Source organism: Rhinolophus ferrumequinum (assembly GCF_004115265.2).
Source record: "Rhinolophus ferrumequinum isolate MPI-CBG mRhiFer1 chromosome 15 unlocalized genomic scaffold, mRhiFer1_v1.p scaffold_54_arrow_ctg1_1, whole genome shotgun sequence".
Taxonomy (NCBI): domain Eukaryota; kingdom Metazoa; phylum Chordata; class Mammalia; order Chiroptera; family Rhinolophidae; genus Rhinolophus; species Rhinolophus ferrumequinum.
This window is the reverse complement of record NW_022680357.1, coordinates 16,361,607-16,380,212: the sequence shown is the minus strand read 5'-3', so window position 1 is coordinate 16,380,212 and position 18,606 is coordinate 16,361,607. Positions and strand designations below refer to the sequence as shown.

The 18,606-nt window shown below is 41.7% G+C and overlaps 1 protein-coding gene across 1 annotated transcript; it reads right to left on the bottom strand.

The window, feature by feature from the left end:
- Positions 1 to 674: 674 nt before the first annotated feature.
- ANKS4B (ankyrin repeat and sterile alpha motif domain containing 4B) lies at positions 675 to 10,882 on the bottom strand. The gene is made up of 2 exons (XM_033101787.1): positions 10,655 to 10,882; positions 675 to 2,370 (listed from the first exon to the last, which is right to left on the bottom strand). The coding sequence occupies exons 1-2, from the start codon at positions 10,816 to 10,818 to the stop codon at positions 1,275 to 1,277; spliced, it is 1,260 nt and encodes a 419-aa protein (XP_032957678.1). The 5' UTR covers positions 10,819 to 10,882; the 3' UTR covers positions 675 to 1,274.
- Positions 10,883 to 18,606: the final 7,724 nt, after the last annotated feature.

The window sequence follows — 18,606 nt, the reverse complement described above, 5'->3', positions numbered from 1 at the left end:
AAAATGTCAGCAGCAGTGTTGCCGATTTATACTGACTGTAGAACCCACATGTGTTCAGACATGCAGCAATGGTGACAGACAATAGTTAATAAAATATAGGTACATAATGAGCATGAAAATATATTAACTTTTACAATCAAATTTGCCCTACAAAGAATATAGATTTTCCTTTTTTTTTTCTTACTGTTAGAAAACCCATCAAATATGCCATACTTTTTTTTTCCCCCTGTATTCTTCTTTTCCTCCTCCCTGACCTTCTTGCTTAAGCACTATATTAGTCTGCTCGGGCTGCCATAACAAAATACCACAGGCTGGGTGGCTTAAACAACAGAAATTTATTTTCTTTACAGCTCTGGAGGCTGGAAGTCCAAGATCAAGGTGTTGGCAGGTCTGCTTTCCCCTGAAGTCTCTCTCCTTGGCTTCCAGGTGGCCAACCTTCTTTCTGTGTCCTCACTTGGCCTTTTCTCTGTGGTGTCTCTTGCTCTTATAAGGACCACAGTCATGGAGGGGGGTTAGGGCCCCACCCTTATGACCTCATTTAACTCCGTTGCCTCTTTCCTTCAGGTCTTATCTCCAAATATAGTCACGTTGGAGGTTAGGATTTCGGTATATGAATTTGGGGGAACATAATTCAGTCCATAGCAGGTGCCCTATATTCTATATTTCTTCTCTCTCGCTACCTGCCACTCTGTCTCTGTTCTCAGGCGGGAGATATTATAGACCCATTTTCATCACCGTAAACATGTAAACATCTGTTAAAGGTTTAGACACTTTTTAAATTAGGTATCAAGTCTCAGGCCAATGGAGGAACTTTCCTCTCCACCAATAGACAATGTACAGAGCTAAGGACAGAACTGGAATTAGAATCCCCAGGCCATGAGAATCAGGAAGTAAGCAGCTGTGTGATGAGAGATTATGATCTTAAATCCAGAGTTGGAAAAGCAAAGAGAGTTTTTTTTTCCCCCCTTCTCTGTCATCCACTTAACCCTTTGGATATTCAAAAATATTAAAAAGCTAATCGAAGAAGAACTCCATTTTTTTTTTTTCAATTCCCAGGTTTCCTTGAGGTTCTCACTGGTGTTTTCCTTAGATAGGTATAGCGAATTTCTCCGAGTAGAGCTTGGGCCTCTTTCTTAAGTGGGCATTCCCCGACCCCTGGAAACCACTCCCAGTGGCCTGGCATTCGGTAGAAAGCAGGTACTGCCTGGAGTGCTTCACATGGGGCACGGCGTCACCCCACTGCTGCCGGCTCACCCTGCTGAGCCAACACGCTGTCAGAGGCTGGTGTCGACCAGTGGCCCGGGCTGTTGGAACAGTTGCTTCCTTCTGTTTATGGCATTGAGGACTTTCTTCCTGGGACCCAGCTGCATTTGTATGCTCTGCAGGTCCTCATCAGAGCAAAGCATCAGAGCTTCCAGGTCCATCTGCTCTCTCATGAAGAACGGGAGGAATTCTTCCAGGTGGTGGGACTGCAGGAATACTTCCAGGGGCGTCGCATCCGAGACGTCCTCTTCCCACTGCACTGCCTCCTCGTCCCAGGGCAGCCTGTCTTCAGCGCCCACTTCGTCTCCCTCTTCGTCGGCCTCAAGGTCATCCGCTGGCGCCGCTCCTTGTCTCTGAAGCAAGTCGCTGGGCATTTTAAACCCCAGCTCCTCCTTGCTGTCTGGGATGTATTCAGGGCTCAATACTGTGTTCCTTCTAAACACGACATGTCCTAGACCCGGGCGTTTGAGAATGGATTCCTGCTGCCCGTCGCTGCCTTCGTCCTCACCTGGGAACTGGAGCTTCTCTTTGAAGTCCCCTGACACGGTGCCTTCCTCCTCCTCCTCTCTGAACACCTCCATCACGTTTCTCTGCCCACTCCTGCTCTCCTTCCCTACGGGCTCTGCTGTGTCTTTGTTCTTCTTGAACTTGATCTTGAACGTGTCTTTAATGCCCTTAGACAGGGACCCCAAGGGGCGGGCAGCAGAAGCCTTTGAAAGGGATGACCCCGGGAGAGGGCCCTTGGCAGAAGAAAGAGTCCCAGCGTTCTCCTTGTTGTAGGTACGGGCCATCTTGTTTTGGTGCTTCTCCTGGAGCCGCTCACACTCCTTGATCTGCCGCCTGGCATTTTTCTGAGCCTGCTCCTTCAGCCGGCTGACCTTCCTGGGGTTCATGATATTCTGGGCTGTGGCAGCCTTATCCAAGAGAGCGACACATTCCTTCTGCTCCCTGCTGGCGGCCGCATCGAGGGGAGACCGCAGGTCATTGTCCAGGGCAAAGATGTTGGCCCCGAAATTGACCAGGAAGGAGACGCAGTGGGCGTGGCCATTGGAGGCCGCATGATGTAGCGGAGTATTCCCCCAGATGTCACATCTATCGGGATCCCCCCTGGAAGAGAACATATCAAAGACACATGCTAAATTTCTTTTTTTCTCTCTCTGAACGTGAGGTCCAAAAAAATAAAGAGAAAAACAAAATGCATGTTAATCCTGCCTTGGCATTGTTGTCACTTCTCAAAGTCCAGATATGTCACCGCCAGACATCACATGGCCAGAAGCAGACAGAGCCCATCTCTACCCTGGGTCTCATTTTTCAAACCAAGAATCTTCCCCAAAGAGCAACTTTCATGTCTCATCGTCTGGGATCGGGTCACGTGCCTAAGAGGAGGGAATTAGAACTATGACGTTTTACTCAGATTAACTGGAATTTTCCCCTGAAGGTAGGGATAGCATTGGTGTGGTGGCAAAAGTTTAACAACTGGCTCCCCCAGGAAGAGAAATCAAAGCCCTGATTTATAGCGTGTGCCAGTTTCCGTGGTGTAAATACACCCACCATGGCGAATTTCAAGTTACTAAGGTGACACCACTGGACACGGAGTAGGAAGGCAAGGGCAGTGGTACAGCATTACAAATTATTCCCACCACGTAGCTATGATAGACGTGCATAATCTTAAGGGCACAGATAGTAGCAAAATAATTAGGAAGTCATGAGTTTTGAAATGTAATTTATCAAATTATAAGTTCACATAGCTCTATTTTTAATAATGGCTGCGTGTGACTCCCAAACTTCCTGAAAATCTAACAATCGTCTCTCTTGAGCTGATAAGAGCTGGTGCCAGCGCGTCACTGCTACCCTCCCCTGAGTCCCCTGCTGGGAAATAAACAACGGAACAAAACTGGATCCCCGGCAGCAAGAACAAAAAGAGAAATGGATGTTGGGTAGGGAGCAAACAGTCAATGAATCTGCCACAGCCATTCATTACTCATACAAAGGGCAGAACATCTCCACTGGTTCCTCCACTTACTTCCATGTAATTAGTGTCCCATATGTGGGTAGTTCTGCAATGGCTGGAGCTATTGGCAGGCGCTCTCTTAGATGGTATGAAAGCCAGAGACCCATTCCTGGCACAGAAACAGGGGCATGGGAGGTGCTCAGTAGAGATTTGTGGAATGAATGAATGCCTCCTGGAATCCTTCTCCAGAGCCCCACCCCGAACCCCCCACTGCCGGGTCTTGAGTTACAAACAGGTACAAATAGAAAGTAAAGGAATAACATGTTCTTAGGTGCATGGCTCTAGCCCCAAGCCACTGCTGAGAACAATGAGAATACAGGTACTAAGACTCACCCAGACTTCCTGAATTAGAATCTGAAGTTTTTAAACAAGATCCTCAGGGATCTGCAGACTCGCTGCAGGTTGCGAAGAGCTAGACTGGTTAATGTGGCCCAGCCACTGTCCAACCACTGACTGAATCAACCTCTTCCATGGGAGCCCCTGGCCTCCTCAAGCTTTTCAGTTACGGAGCATTTATATGTTCATTGTCACCCCCTCCAACTACCATCACAATCATCCTCTTAGAGAATGAGGATGAAACAAATTATCGGAGGAGCAACGTAAGACTCAGAGGGCAGGCGGCACGCTGGGTCAGGCCCATCTCCAAGGTTAGTTGTCTCCAACACAAAACAGTCTTATGGTTACACACCTCAGCTTTTTCACTTCACCAGTTACGAGGCCTCAAGCTAACTTTTCTAAGTCTCAGGATCCTCATCTGCACATTCAGGATGTTAGCTACTCATGGAGTCGTGACGTGAATAAGTCCATACGCATGAAGCATGAGAAAAGGGCTTAGTACATAGTGAATATTCAATAAACATTACCTACTATCATGTCCCTTCTCTCTGAACTCATAATCCTTAATTTCACGTATTTCTTTTTTCTCACACCCACCTAGTCAATTCCCACAGCACTCCGATGGCTCCTGTGGCTTTCTAACACTTACAGTCTTTCTTAATTTGTCAAATATTTATGCGTTGTCTCCATAATTGGATAACATGCCTTAGAGGGCAATGCCTGTGTCTTTTTGTCCTTTGCACTCTCAATGTCTCCTAGCAGAAGCTTGAAACTCAACCTAAGGAAGCCAAGCAGGGAATGGAAGTAACTGAAAGGGTCACAGTTCAAGAGCAAGCTGCATCTAGATAGACTGGCCGGTGCTCGGCTGTGGCGGATTGTTACCTGGAATAACAGTCGACACCACACGTCGCCAGAGCTTCCATTTTTTCAAACAAAGCCAGACATCCAGGATTTCATGTGAAACTTTTTGATATTTAAATGTTGGCTCAAATTTAAAAGAAAAATACAGTGAAGCCCAAATAAAACACCCGTGGGCTAGAGGCAGCCCATACGCTGGCAGTTGGCAGCTTCCTCTGAACAGAGAACAGCATGAGCAGAAGCACATGTGGGTGACATTACATGGCATATTTGGGGAACCAGGAGTCTACTTCGGCGTGACCAGAGTACATGGAGATGGGGCAAAGGAAATAAGCGCCAAGAGGAAGGAAAGAAAATGAAATTGAATCTAAGGAAAGCAAATATTAAATAACACAGTTGTGTTGGGTGGCCACTTTCAAGAGAGCGCTGGTCAGTCAGCCTGATTTAATTGTCTTGGATCAAAGGAAACCTCTTTCGACCTTAACGCAGTTGTGTATCTTAGGAGAGCGCAGTGTCTCACCCCCAAAGATGGAGTTTCACTTTATTTATTTTAACCAAACACTATATTCAAAAGACAACAAAGAGGGATTGTAAAGCATCCAAGACATTACTATAAACATAAACAAAAACATACTGATTAAATTTGCCTGGAATTATTCTTGGATTGGGCAAGTTAAAAAAGAAATTATTGAGAGGCGTGAGCTGTGGTGGGGATGGTACAGGGTGTTGAGAAGTTTGAGTTAAATCTAGACACTTCATTCAGGCTGTAGAGTAGTGGAATTTTCCCATCTCCAGGGATCTTAAATGATCCTTTCACAATAGGAAGAAGAACATAAAGAAAACCTGAAATGATAACCCCAAAGATGGGTCCTCATTTAAGAAAATTTCAAACGCAAAATTCCAAATTTACAGATGAAACTGTCAGTAAGAGGATCCACAAGGTCCCCTAGTGCATTTAAGCTATATCCACTTGCAAAAATTCTATTTATAGGCAACTTTCCAACTTCGATCAAAGAGTTTTCTATTCTTTGTTTTTCCATCCTGGGTGTCTTTCCCATTTCCTGATAGAACTATTACACATCACCTGTAAAGGTATTCACAAACGGGTCCCACCTCACTGATCAGAATTCAATGTTGATCTTACACAGCTTCCTGGGGCTCAATTCACTCTAGTGTTAATTATTTTTCCTATCCCCATCCCCCCTTTCCTCCCAAAAGACAAACTCACTGAAAAGATTTTTAAATAACCACATTTTGCCCTTGCTTTTTGGTAGCTCAGTACATCTGGGCAATACTTTCTAAAGTTGGATTGTTCTTATTGTCACTGATACGTAATTTGCTCATATCCATTTCAATTTCTCCTTTTGAAGTTGATTTTTTTGTGTATGAGGTTGTTCTCAGGAAAAAAATCATTCTTTCAAAAATGTTTTTCTACATAAGAAGGAATATTTACACTCACTAATAATAAAAGAAATGCAAATGAAAACAATGCACTACCATGTGTTTGCCTATCAGATAGGCAGTGATTAAAAAGAATAGTAATACTCGGTTTTGGCAGGAATGTGGGGACATAAACAATGCTGGAAGAAGCATAAAGTGGTTCAAGTTTCCTGGCACGACATGTACCAAAAACCTTTAAAACATGGCACCCTTTTGAATCAACAATTCTGCCTTTAGGAATTTATCCTAAGGAAATATCAGACCCTTGTGTAAAGATGAATGATCAAAGATGTTTGTCCAAACTTATTTATAACAAAGACTGGATTCAAATTAAACATCATGAACAAACAACTGATTAAATAAATTATGATGAAACTGTAAAATAGAATACAATGTAGCCATTAAAAATAGTGGCATGGATCTCTACTTTTAAGCGCAAATGATTCATGATATATTGTCAAATAATTAGAAGCAGATTTCAGAAGACTTTGTATGATATAATTTCTCTTTTAATGGGGAAAAATTTATATGTGTGTGCATGTTCTCAAAGGGAAAAGTCTGAAAGGATCTACAACCAAATATTAATGACTGTGAGAACTGATGTGATTTTTATTAAATATATCTTTCAAATACGATGTGAAATGTTACAATAAATATGCAGTCCTTTAAAAATCAGGGAAGGAGAAAACTTATTTCCATTTTAGAAAATGAAACAAAACTAAAAAATTCATGCACACTTAAAAGGCAAAATGAAATTTTGTGTAATTGGGGTCATCTTCCCAGTGTAGAATAACACATGCAATTGTTGCTTTCCATCTTTAAATTTAAAAAAGAAAGAAAAGCAGTTTTTAACCAATCCAGAGTTGGGATATTAATGGTTACCATATGATCCGTGGTCTAAATCAGGTAATGACAGATAAACACTGAAATCATCAGAGTGGAATAGACTTCAATGGCTGATTAACTTCTAAATTCAATTTTTAATTGGTTTCCCTTTTTTAGCCTCCTTAAATCTAATTGGCAATTTGACATCACACAGATTCCTAGGGATTGGCTATGGTCAATATGGGAGGTGACCTATGAAAACCCTCCCAAGACATTTTTTTTTCAGCCTATATCACGCCCACTTTAACACAACTGCTGATAAATGCTTCTGGAGAGAAGGAAACAAAATCTGAGAAGTACTAGAATTGATACACAGATAAGAGTTGAGAGGGAAAGACTAGAAAAAGCAGGGTTAGAAGAATTTTTGTGCCCACAGTGTTGAATAAATATATCTTAATGAACTGTATTTTGATATTATATTGAGAGAAATTACTTTACCACGTCAAATAAATAAATGGAGAAAGGGTGAACTATATAACAAATCGTGTTGGGATACATGACTAACCACTCGAGGAAGGTATAGTTAGATCATAGCCTCAAACCTTAAATCAAAATAGCTGATATATGAATCAAATACTTAAAATATATACTTAATAAAATAAATAAATAAAATAAATGAAACTGAAAAATGTGCTAAAGAAAATTTCAGTCAATATTTAGACATGACCTCAAAATTAGAATCATATAGTACAATTGACAGGCTATATAAATATATACTTAAAATATGTACTTAAATATATTTATATTTTCATTTATATTTAAAATATCTGTTGTCAAAAACATGAATTGTGAAAATATTTGTAATGTCACAAGACTGGTATTATAACTTTAAAAAGCATTTTTAAAAAATAGATCAATAAGAAATGTTAAAGACTCCAATAAAAAAGTGGAGCAAGGTTATAACTGTGTATAGTTCACAAAAGTGGAAATATGATGGCCACTAAACATAAAACAAGAATTTTCAAGCTCACCAGTAACCAAAGGAAAGAACATTAAAGCTACATTGATATATCATTTTGGACCTATAATATTGACAGAAATAGATACTCACTTTCTGAAGAAAAAATTGTCAATACACACCCAAAAACCTTTAAATTATGCACCTACATGCCAATTGATCCAGAAATTTCACTTGGGAGAATTTATCCTCAAGAAAGTGTGAGCAAGGATTTATGTGCAAAGATACTCATCACAGCATTGTTTAAATAACGGGGGGAAAAACTATCCAAAAGAGAGATTGACTAAGAAATATACTTATTGACCAGAATAAGAAGTCCTGAAAATTAAATTATAAAAGAATATATATATATATATATATATATATATATACACACATGGAAATTTTTTCATTATGTATTGAGGGGTTAAAAAAGAACACATTACAGGGCAGCCAAATGGCTCAGTTGGTTAGAGCATGAGCTCTCACAACAAGGTTGCCGGTTCGATTCCCACATGGGATGGTGGGCTGTGCCCCCTGCAACTAAAGATTGAAAACGGCAACTGGACTTGGAGCTGAGCTGCGTCCTCCACAATTAGATTGAAGGACAACAACTTGGAGCTGATGGGCTCTGGAGAAACACACTGTTCCCCAATATTCCCCCAATTAAAAAAACAAGCAAACAAACAAATAAACCCTGTCTATGCTATCTATGCCACAACCAAGGGTTTAAAAAAAAAAAAAAGAGCACATTACAAAAAATGTCTACTTAGATACCATTTTGTGTATTTATGCACACACTATATATACATGTATATTTATACACACTGTATATATTATATGTAAAACATATAACTGTTAAGAGCATGGCATTATAGAATAGTTTTTCCTTTATAATTTGTGTGCATATATATTGTTTAATTTTCTGGGTTCAGCTTATGTTACATTTGTCATAAATAAAGACCAGCAGATTAGTAAGGGTAAGATAACATTTCAGTCATACAAAGGAGAGAAATTGAGAGAGAGAGAGAGAGAGAGAGAGAGAGAGAGAGAGAGAGAGAGAGAGCATCTAGGCGTTGCCACTAAAATTGGACACCAACGGGAGCGAGGGCTTTCCCTGGTTGTGAAACAACTGACATCTTGCCCTTGCTACGGAGGTGTTACACTTTGAGTAGGTGAAGAAAGTTTGGGAGAAGAGGAGAGACGGCAGTGTTACAACCTGGAGAAGGCTGACCGATGGCTCTGGGGATAGGGAGTGGTGCCTGCCTGGGAAAAAGGAAGTCAAATCAGACAAAAGGAATGGAGACTCCACTCACTTCCTCATTCAGCCTCAATTCAGAAACTCTCTCCACCACCTCCGGTTCTTCAAACTCTTCCTAAATCTTCCCCTCAAACCCCCCACCCCCCGCCCCACTTCAGTACAGTGTGCCAACATCTACAAGCTGTCAAAGCCAGAACTGGTGGCCTTGACCCTCCTCTTCCTTTACCCTCCCTATCCTTCACTCTCTCCCTTTCCTTTACCACCAACATCCAGTCAATCACAATCAATTCTACAGCCAAACTGCCACTCAAACCCATCCAGATCTTCCCATTCCCTCTGCCTTGCCCTTGTCCAGTTCACCTCGTTTTGACCATTAAAACAGTCCCCAAGCTTTCTCTCTGACTGCTAGACAGTTGCCTGAGCAAATATGGCAAACACCAATCTACCAGGTGTCTCGCCTGTGTAAACCCATGACAATGGCTTCCCAGGCCCCTTGGATAAAGCTCAACTCCTTCACAGACTTACAAGGCTCTTGTGACCTGGTCCTACAGCTCGGCCTGTCCCCACTCAAGCCATGTCCAACCATATTCAACTTCCTCAGTTCCCAGAATGCACAGTGCTCTCAGTCGGAAAGACTCTTCCTTCCATCTTCATCTGGCCAACTCCTCTCATCGTTCATTTCCCAGCTTACGTGCTCGGGAAAGCCTTCCCTCACCTCCCAGATTGGGAGAGACGCCTGTGTTAGCTAGCCAGTGCGCTCTATTTGCCCGTGTGTAACATATATCATACACGACTTAATTTTGTCTTATTCTCTCAAATCTGATCACCGTGAGGACCGTGATTGTGTCTCTCCTGTTGATTGCAGCCTCCCCACAGGATAGCAAAATGGTGGGTACGAGGCAGATATGTACAAATAAATATGTATTGAATTGAAATAAATTCACTTGGCTCCTTTATTTACATTTTCCTTTTTGCTTTCTTTACCCCTTGAGTTACTAGTTGCCAACACTATGTAGCCCCTTTGGTGACAAGCAGAAGAAAAGAGCCAACTAACTCCTGCATTAGAATTGGTGGGAGGCGGGGAGCTGGAGTGGGGGGAGTGTGCGTGTGTATGTGTCTGACAGCCAGGGAGGTAATGAAGTTGAGACAGGCTGGAGGTCCCTTTTATAGCTTGTAAAGCCAGCAACTTCATCTAAGAATCATGGATTTGCACGAGGATTGAGTATTATAATAATAAAAGGCTGTGGAATTTTAATGGCATAGATGCAAAGATAAAATAAAAACACATCATTCGTTCCGATCAAGGTTGACATGACAACCAAGTAGAACAATGATCTCTTTTTAAAGGGCCAACCATTTAAATTTCACAGCAAGTATTTTTCAAGGCACCTTATTAAAATATCCTCCCCCACAAGGCAGATAACATGCCTTGGAGTTCAGGGTCTCTCCTCTATATGTGGCTCACAAAGGATGAGCCACCCCCGGGGTGCCAGTTCTCAGGGCGAAGAGAGCAATCTCTAGGCAGTTTTCTCCCTTTCTCTAGAAGGGTAATTATTTAGACAGTCTAGGAAGGGCAACATATTTCCACCGACTTCCCTGCCTCTTGCTGCGGTCTGCCAAATCCCACTGCAGTTTCCGGTTGAAACCATCAGGGCGAACTTACCCTCTGCTACAGATTATCTCTAGGGCTTCTAGGTTCCCGTGGTAAGCTGCCAGGAGCGTGGGAGTCATGCCATCTTCATCGGAAAGGTTCAGGTCTCTCTTGGTAGCTTCCTTCAGAAGTTCTAGGTAGCTATCGCTAGCAGCTTGGTGGTAGCGAGTGGACATTTTTTCTGCTTACCACTGCGTGGCCAGATATCACTCTTGAGGCAGAACAGGATGTCACTGGAGCAGCCTTCCTACAGAGCTGGTTAATCAGTGACAAAGAAGAGTGTCACCCAGGGCAAAGCTCATTCCAGCCTCCCTCCGTGGAAGGCAGCCAGAAAAATTTACAGTACTGAACTTGGACCTTTTCTTTCCAGGATGGCCATGACATTGAATATCGAGGATTGCTATGCTCATCTTGAGTGTTTTGAGGCACATTTAATTTTTTTTAATGTCCATTATCAAGTCTGGAATATTAGTAATATTAGTTATCTCAGAATGTAGAAAATAATTTCCAAAAAATTCAGAACTCGTCCAGTTCCCTGGGGAGGTCTATTTTTAAAAGTGCTTGATTGAGATATCATTTATATACTATGAAATTCACCCATGTAAAGTACATAATTCAATGATCATGAGTAAATTTACAGAGTTGTGTAATCAACACCATAATCCAATTTTAGGATATATCTATCACCCCAAAAATATCCCTCATGCTCATTTGTAAATCTCCATTCCTACTCCCAGCTCAGGAAACCGCTAATCTGCTTTCTCTCTCCACAGTCGTGCTTTTCGTGGGCATTTCATATAACTGGAATCATGCAATATATATAATCTTTTGTGTCTAGCGTTTTTTTCCAGCTTCACATAATTTTTGGAGGTTTATCCACGTTATAGTATGCAACAGTACTTTGTATGTATTGCTCAGTAATACTCTGTTAAACGAGCACATTTATTCATTCAACAGTTGAGGGACCTTGGATTGTTTCCACTTTTTGGTTTTATGAATAATGCTGCTATGAACAGTCACATACAAGTGTTTGTGTGGACATGTATTTTCATGTCCAAAAACTGGAATTGCTGGGTTGCATGGCAATTCATATTTAACTTTTCAAGAAATTGCCAACTGTCTTCCAAAGTGACTGAACCATTTTAAGTTCTCACCAGCAATGTGTGAGGGTTCAAAGTTCTCCACATCCCTGTAGCCCTCGCTATTGTGTTTCTTTTTGTTGATGGCCATCCTAGTAGGTGTGAGGTAGTATCCCTGTGGTTTAAATTTGCATTTCCCTCATGACTAAAGATGTTGAGTATATTTTCAAGTGCTTACTAGCCATCTTACACCTTATATTTAAATTCTTTGCCCAGTTTTTCATTGGGTTGTGTGTCTTCTTATTGTTGAGTTGTAAGAGTTCTTTATATATTCTGGATACAATCCTTTCTCACACTGAGAACTGAATGAAAATGGAAACATAAAATATCAAAATTTATAGGATGCAGTTAACACAGAATTTAGGGGGAAATTTTGCAGTTTGGTCATGCCTGTATTAGAAAAGAAGAAGGATCTCAAATCAGTAACTTAAACGTCTGCCTTATAGAAAGGAGGAAAGCATAGAAAAATAATGCAAATAAAGAACACAATATATAAGCCAAAAACACGCTCCAAATCTATCTGTAACAAAGAAAATGTAAATGGACCAAATTTACCAGTTGGAAGACTCAACTGTATCTTATTTACAATACATACATCTAAAATATAAAATGGTAAAAAGATTGAAAGCAAAAAAACCGGAAGTTATATCAAGCAAATACTAATGAAACATTGGTGTATCAGACAAACATAGTTTAAACCAAAAAAAATTAGTAGGGCTGAAGGGAGATCATAATACATAATGATGAAAAGAACAATTCATCAAGAAAATAGGATAAAAAAGAGGAATGTACTTAACAACATAGCCTCAAAATAGAGAAAATAAAAACCAACAGAGTTTAAAGAGTCAGAGCAAATCCACAATCATAGTGGGAGATTTCTTTTTCACAAATGATAACATTTTACCATTGGAAAAAAAAAAAAAGCATCCCAAATATAGAATTTCGGGACTACTGGTAGGTGAACACGTGGGGCTTTAAATACAAAGTAAGGAGGCAACATCTATAAGCATTTTCCTTTAAGCGAAATCGTTACGTTGTCCTACAGAGGTGGTCCCACCCAGGGCACAAACGTGGATCCATCTCCCAAGAAGGTGCTAGGTTGCCTCTTGAACTCACTATGCCCATTTAACAATTTCAAAATGATGGCAAGGAGTGGCACTGAACAAATTACTAAAACTCCTTCTGAACTTTCTACTTTCACTCGATAAGGAAGTCTCCATATCACACTTTGACAGCTTGAACTAAAGTCTGTGTTCTGATCCTTTTACTTCCACAAGGACCTGTTGGAACACTATTTGCAAATCTATCCACCCTTCCTGGGCTCACTCCACAGTATTTTCATAGACCTGTATACATGAGATCACACCATTCTCTTGCATTTTCGTTTAAAATAACATTGACTACTGTGTAGCGTGTGTACAGTAAATCCAGCTGCTTTCTGACTTCCCTACTCTTTTTGCTGTCATTCTTTCAATACCTTTCACCGACTTTCGAGAAACCATTAAGTGATCTCACCAGACACATTTTAACGCTGTCTCCTTGCCCACTACTCTCCGACTTCTCAATGGCAAATGTTCCCTAACCAAGTATAGATGATACGATGCTGACGCAAACTCACAATCTAAGCTTCAAGTTCAGGTTCATCTTGGCTTGTTGCCATGCCTCTGAGGAAGACAATCTGGGTAAAACCATTTTCTTATGAAAATGTTTCTGTATAATCAGCCTGGCTTACTATTTAGGCACTTAGAAAAAAACCCACCAAACCTGAGTCCCACCTTTCGTATTAGAAACACCTCTTGCCCAGGTGGTCAGTAACTGACTCTGAAGGGAACGATCACAACCCAGCCCTTGCCCCTGTGAGGTCCTGCCCTGTAGAACGCCATGGACCTGGGAACCGAGCAGCTGTGGCCGAGGGGAGCCAGCAAGTCACAGCGCTGCTAAGCCCCAGGCTGGGGAAGTGTGGGGTACAGAAGAAACCCCGCCTCTCCATCAGAAGGGATCTGAGGGCCCAGCTTTCTCAGTCACCACCACCTGGTGACACTAGAAGATTCACCTCCACAGATTTTTAATTTACTCAAACCCCATGGGGTTGGGGTCAACAGCACGTTAACTCAGTTTGGGGAAAAAAAGATCTAGCTCTTGAAAGCCTAAGGACATTACTCACTTACATAGAAAAAAGTATTAAGTACACGCCATACTTTCATACCTGGCCTTTTACCTCAGCAAGGACTAATTAGTTTTAAGAGCACTTCCTGCACCGTGTTTCCACTTCTTAAATGTTAACAAGACGTAAGCTGCATAACAGAAGTTGTACATATCATAGACCACACAAACAGTCGATGCAAATTTCCTTTGTGATGACATGGAAACCATATGAAAAGCACAAAAGAAGCACCGTTAAAACAACAATCTGGGCTGGTCGGGGGCTAGTGGGTATGAAAGCAGTACCGGGCAGGTTCAGGCCAAACCTGATCTCAATAGGAGCCGACTGACTCGTTTCGTAGAAATAAAACTACCCTCTGGCTACAACATTACCCTAAGCCTAACTCTGGCCACCTGCCTTACAAATGGGTGCCAATGGTCATCAGAAGAACTCTGTAGGTGGGGGCGGCTCAGTTTCACTCCTATTACTTTTTCAGAGTTAGGAGCAGAACACTAATTGCCACAGTGATGCTGATCGCATGCCCAGAGAACACGCTTCTTAGAACACTCTTGTTCCTCAGGCCTGGAAAAAGCAGCTTTCAACACCCACCTTATGCTACCTTTGGAGGAGGGTGACGAGGACAGTAATAAAACAGAATCAAATTCCATTTTCGGGGCAGCCAGTTAGCTCAGTTGGTCAGAGCACGGTGCTCTTAACAACAAGGTTGCCGGTTCGATCCCCACATGGGCCACTGTGAGCTGCACCTTCCACAACTAGACTGAAACAACTAACTACTTGACTTGGAGCTGATGGGTCCTGGAAAAACACACTTAAACTAAATAAAAAGTTAAAAAAAAAAATTCCATTCTCAATGGAACTTGAGAAAGCCAGTCATGTTCTTATCTGAAACAACTTGGAGGAAACTTTGTGCTGCTTCGTAATCTGTGATGAGTAAACGGTCTGGGCAGGTGATTAGAAGGCCGGCCTCCAGCACAAAATGGGAAGTAATCCCATGACACTTGCATCTGGCTCTAGACCATAATGGGAGATCTTACTACACCCCCTAATGTGATATATCAATCAGACCAGAGATTAGCAGAATATAAAAGATTTGAACACAATGAACAAGCTTGATCAGTCACATATGGAATCCTGCACTCAATAGAAAATGCAGGTTCTTTTCAAGCACACGGAGAATATTTATAAAAATTGCCCACCTAGTAAAGCCAGCACAGATCTCAACAAATACGAAATAATCGGTTTCATGCAAACCATGTTCCCTGAAGACGCTACAGTGAGATTAGAACCCATCAACCTTACACAACTGGTCAACTACACACACACACACACACACACACACACACACACACATATATCTTGCAGTATATTTTTACATAGTGCTCATCATCAAATACATACCATTTCACACTGTGTCTTTTCTCTCCTTAATCCACCATAAATATTTTCCTGGATTGTTACAAAATCTTTAATATGCTTGATAATAGTCCATCGAATTGAGGAAGCTCTATTTTCAAAATCTGTAACTGTTTGTTCCTCATCTCTTTTATCCCCCAACTCTTTATCCCCAGATAAACTATTCGCCTACTGAGAAAAAGTGCAAAGATTTAATCTGCAGTTTCGCACAACAGCAATTAGCCCCAAGTGTCAATGTTTGTTCCTTTTTCTGGTTTCTGGGGGGATATCAGTAGAAGCTGTAGAAGCAGCCTGCAGGCAACATTATTTAGCTGCAAAAGAAATTTCCTTTTGACCCAGAGAGAGTGAAACATCCCAACACGAGGGTGGGTACTTTGAGAATGAGGTAATGCGCTTCCTCAATTCATACTTGCACGAGCCATTTTAATCTAAGCTCCATTGCATTCCTGGGCTCAGTCTGAAGTAGAATATCGTATATAACCCAAGAGGGGGCTTCTCAAAGGTGGACTTGGAGGAGAATGCTAGGTGCCAGGGAAACAAGGGTCTGGTACCAGGGGAAGGTGATGGTTGTGATGATAACGATGGGAACGAGGAGGAGGATGGAAATAAGAGAGAATGAGGACAGAGCGATGACAGAGGGAAGGAAAGAGGGTTGGAGATGGAGGAGAAGGAAGTTTCTTTATCTAGGAGTACTTACAACGTGGACTTAATCTCTCTGGGAGAGTGGTAAAACACCTGAGCTTTTTTTTTTAAATGGTAAAGATCCCGGCACCCTATGGCATTTCCTTGGGAAAACTTCTTCCTTGAAAGAAGAATGGACGTGGAGGGGATGCCACTCCTCCTTACCCCACTGCTTCAAGCGGAGGTCGAGAAAGAGGGTTGAACTTGGAGCTGGACAACCTGGCGTCTGTATGATCTGGGGCAAGTTACTCCAGCCTTCTGAGTCTCCATTTCTTTGTGGAGAAAACTAGGGGGACATTGTTCATCATCATCCCTGACACCTAAGCTCACAGCAGAAAAGATGAAATGAGAGAAAACTCCTTATCAACTAGAACGTACGGTTTTTACAAACGGGAAAAAGTAGCGGGATTGGGGCTTCGTTCACACCGAGAGACAGAGCTATGGCTCAGCAACTGGTCTGTTTTCTTATTCCCCAAAGTCGAAAGGAAGGAAAACTGGTGGAAGATGGTGAAGGCAGAGATTAATGAAAATAGGTAACACATTGGCGTGTAATGTAGACACTGACTCCTTGTGAGGTGTCTGGATAATTGGGGGGCAGTTGTGGCTTTTGACTGAATGTTTTGACTGTATGGGTCTTGTGGAAATAAGTATTTGAATCCGTTCCAACAGTGTGCTGCTGGACTCTCGGCAGGACAGAGGATATGTGCCATACACATTAGGGGACAGATTTTGAGGAACAGACCTAAGTGGCAATGACCCTCCCGGACTGTTTTATTACCTGGCAAGTCAAAGTCATCACCAACCTTCCTGTTGGACCAACCCTGCACCCCACACCTCCCTACAACCCTAAAACATTACTGTAACTTTAGAAACATCCTGCCAGTGACTTCTGTGTCCCTCCGGCTGCCACTTAGGTTCAGAGCAGTAGGCTTTATTTCCTTTTCCCCCTAAAATTCTAGAAACTCTACGTATTACCTGGTACCTCAAGCGTACAGCTATTTCACTTTGAGAGGTCCTTCTGCCCAGATACCACTTTTTTTTTGCCAACGACCCAGGGAAAAGCAGAGTTCACCATCCTCCAGGGGTAGCATTTGGAGAGATTCCCACCGATGGGTCTCCTCCTCACAGAGCAAGGGCATTTTCAGCTCTCCATTGTTGTGTTTATAATTTTTCGGCCTCTCTTGCTTTAAGAGCGGTTACCTGACAGCTGGGTGGTGTAACGAGGTGTCTCACCTACCGTGGAGACCCATCCTGGCCAAGAAGAAGCACTTGGATGGAGAGTTCACCCAGGACTCTGCCCTGCCTGCAAAACAGAGTCCTCTGTGTTCCTTTGATCAGGGAGAGGAAAATGGACAAAGATCCTTGCATTCTACCCCAAGAAAAACCAATGCCAGCAAAGTGGAAACCAAACTTCTCCGTTGTTGTTCTAGAAAACCATTTGCTGCTAATTGGGAAAGAAACCCAACAGCTTGTGCAGCCCAGAAACACATATTTTTATTAATGAGATTGCCCCCTGCACCTCAAGAGATCTGGCTTTCAAAGGCGGATTGTATTTGTTCTCCAAAGCTATTCATGTCCAATTACAGAGGAAATTCACTTGCATGGTAGGAGCACATTTTTATGTAATAAGGAAAAAGAAAAGATCCAAGCTGAACGTTTGCTTTTAACAAGATTACTTCATCTAATGAGTACCTTATTATGAATTTTCATGAAAATAAAAGCCATAGCAGACAGTAAAGAAAATGAAAGGGGACTGCAAAAGTCCTGTTGTTACAGGGAAAACTTACAGAAATCAGACAAGGCATCAACACAATACTGTGTTAAATGTGGGTTTATGAAAAACGTATCTGTTGAGGTAAAGACATTTTCAAATGCATTTTTCAGAAAATGTCACTTAAACATGTTTTTTTTTTCTTCTTTAGCATAGTAATAAAACTCTACAACCTATTTGATGTGGATTTTTCCTATTCAAAAGAGATTTCAACAACCCCACTTCTCATTTAAACCCATATATCACTCTTAGAATCGGGAGGAACTTTCCTTCCCACCTCGAAGGCCATTGGTGTTGTTTTCCTTAGAAACATTAAATACAAATAGGAAGCAATCAAAGGAACCATTGTCTGCCCTTTTGTTTTTCCTTCTCCAAATGAAAACAGTTATGAAAGTAGTTAGGTGGGTAGGTTGACTACTGAAATTGTAATGTCCCTGAAGTATTGATTGGGCTTAATTTATTCACATAAGTTTCAAGCCATTCAAAGCCCTATTTTTTTCTGCCAGAACCGCAGACAGAGCTGTTATTGTGCCATCTGGTTTGCATGAGGAATCTCTTGGCATCTCTCAGCTGCACATTTTATAAATGCTAAATCCCAGATGGCGTTACATTGTAACAGTGGAGGGTTGTATAAAGGTTTGCAAAAACAAATTCTTTAAAATGTTAATACTGGATAGTCTAAGCAGGGGCTATGAATTTAAATTTTACACTTGAATCAACGAGCTTTGTGAGCTGGACAAATTTCCTTTTTTCTTATGCCTTTTCCTCTTCCTAATTAATTATTGGTTCTGCGAAT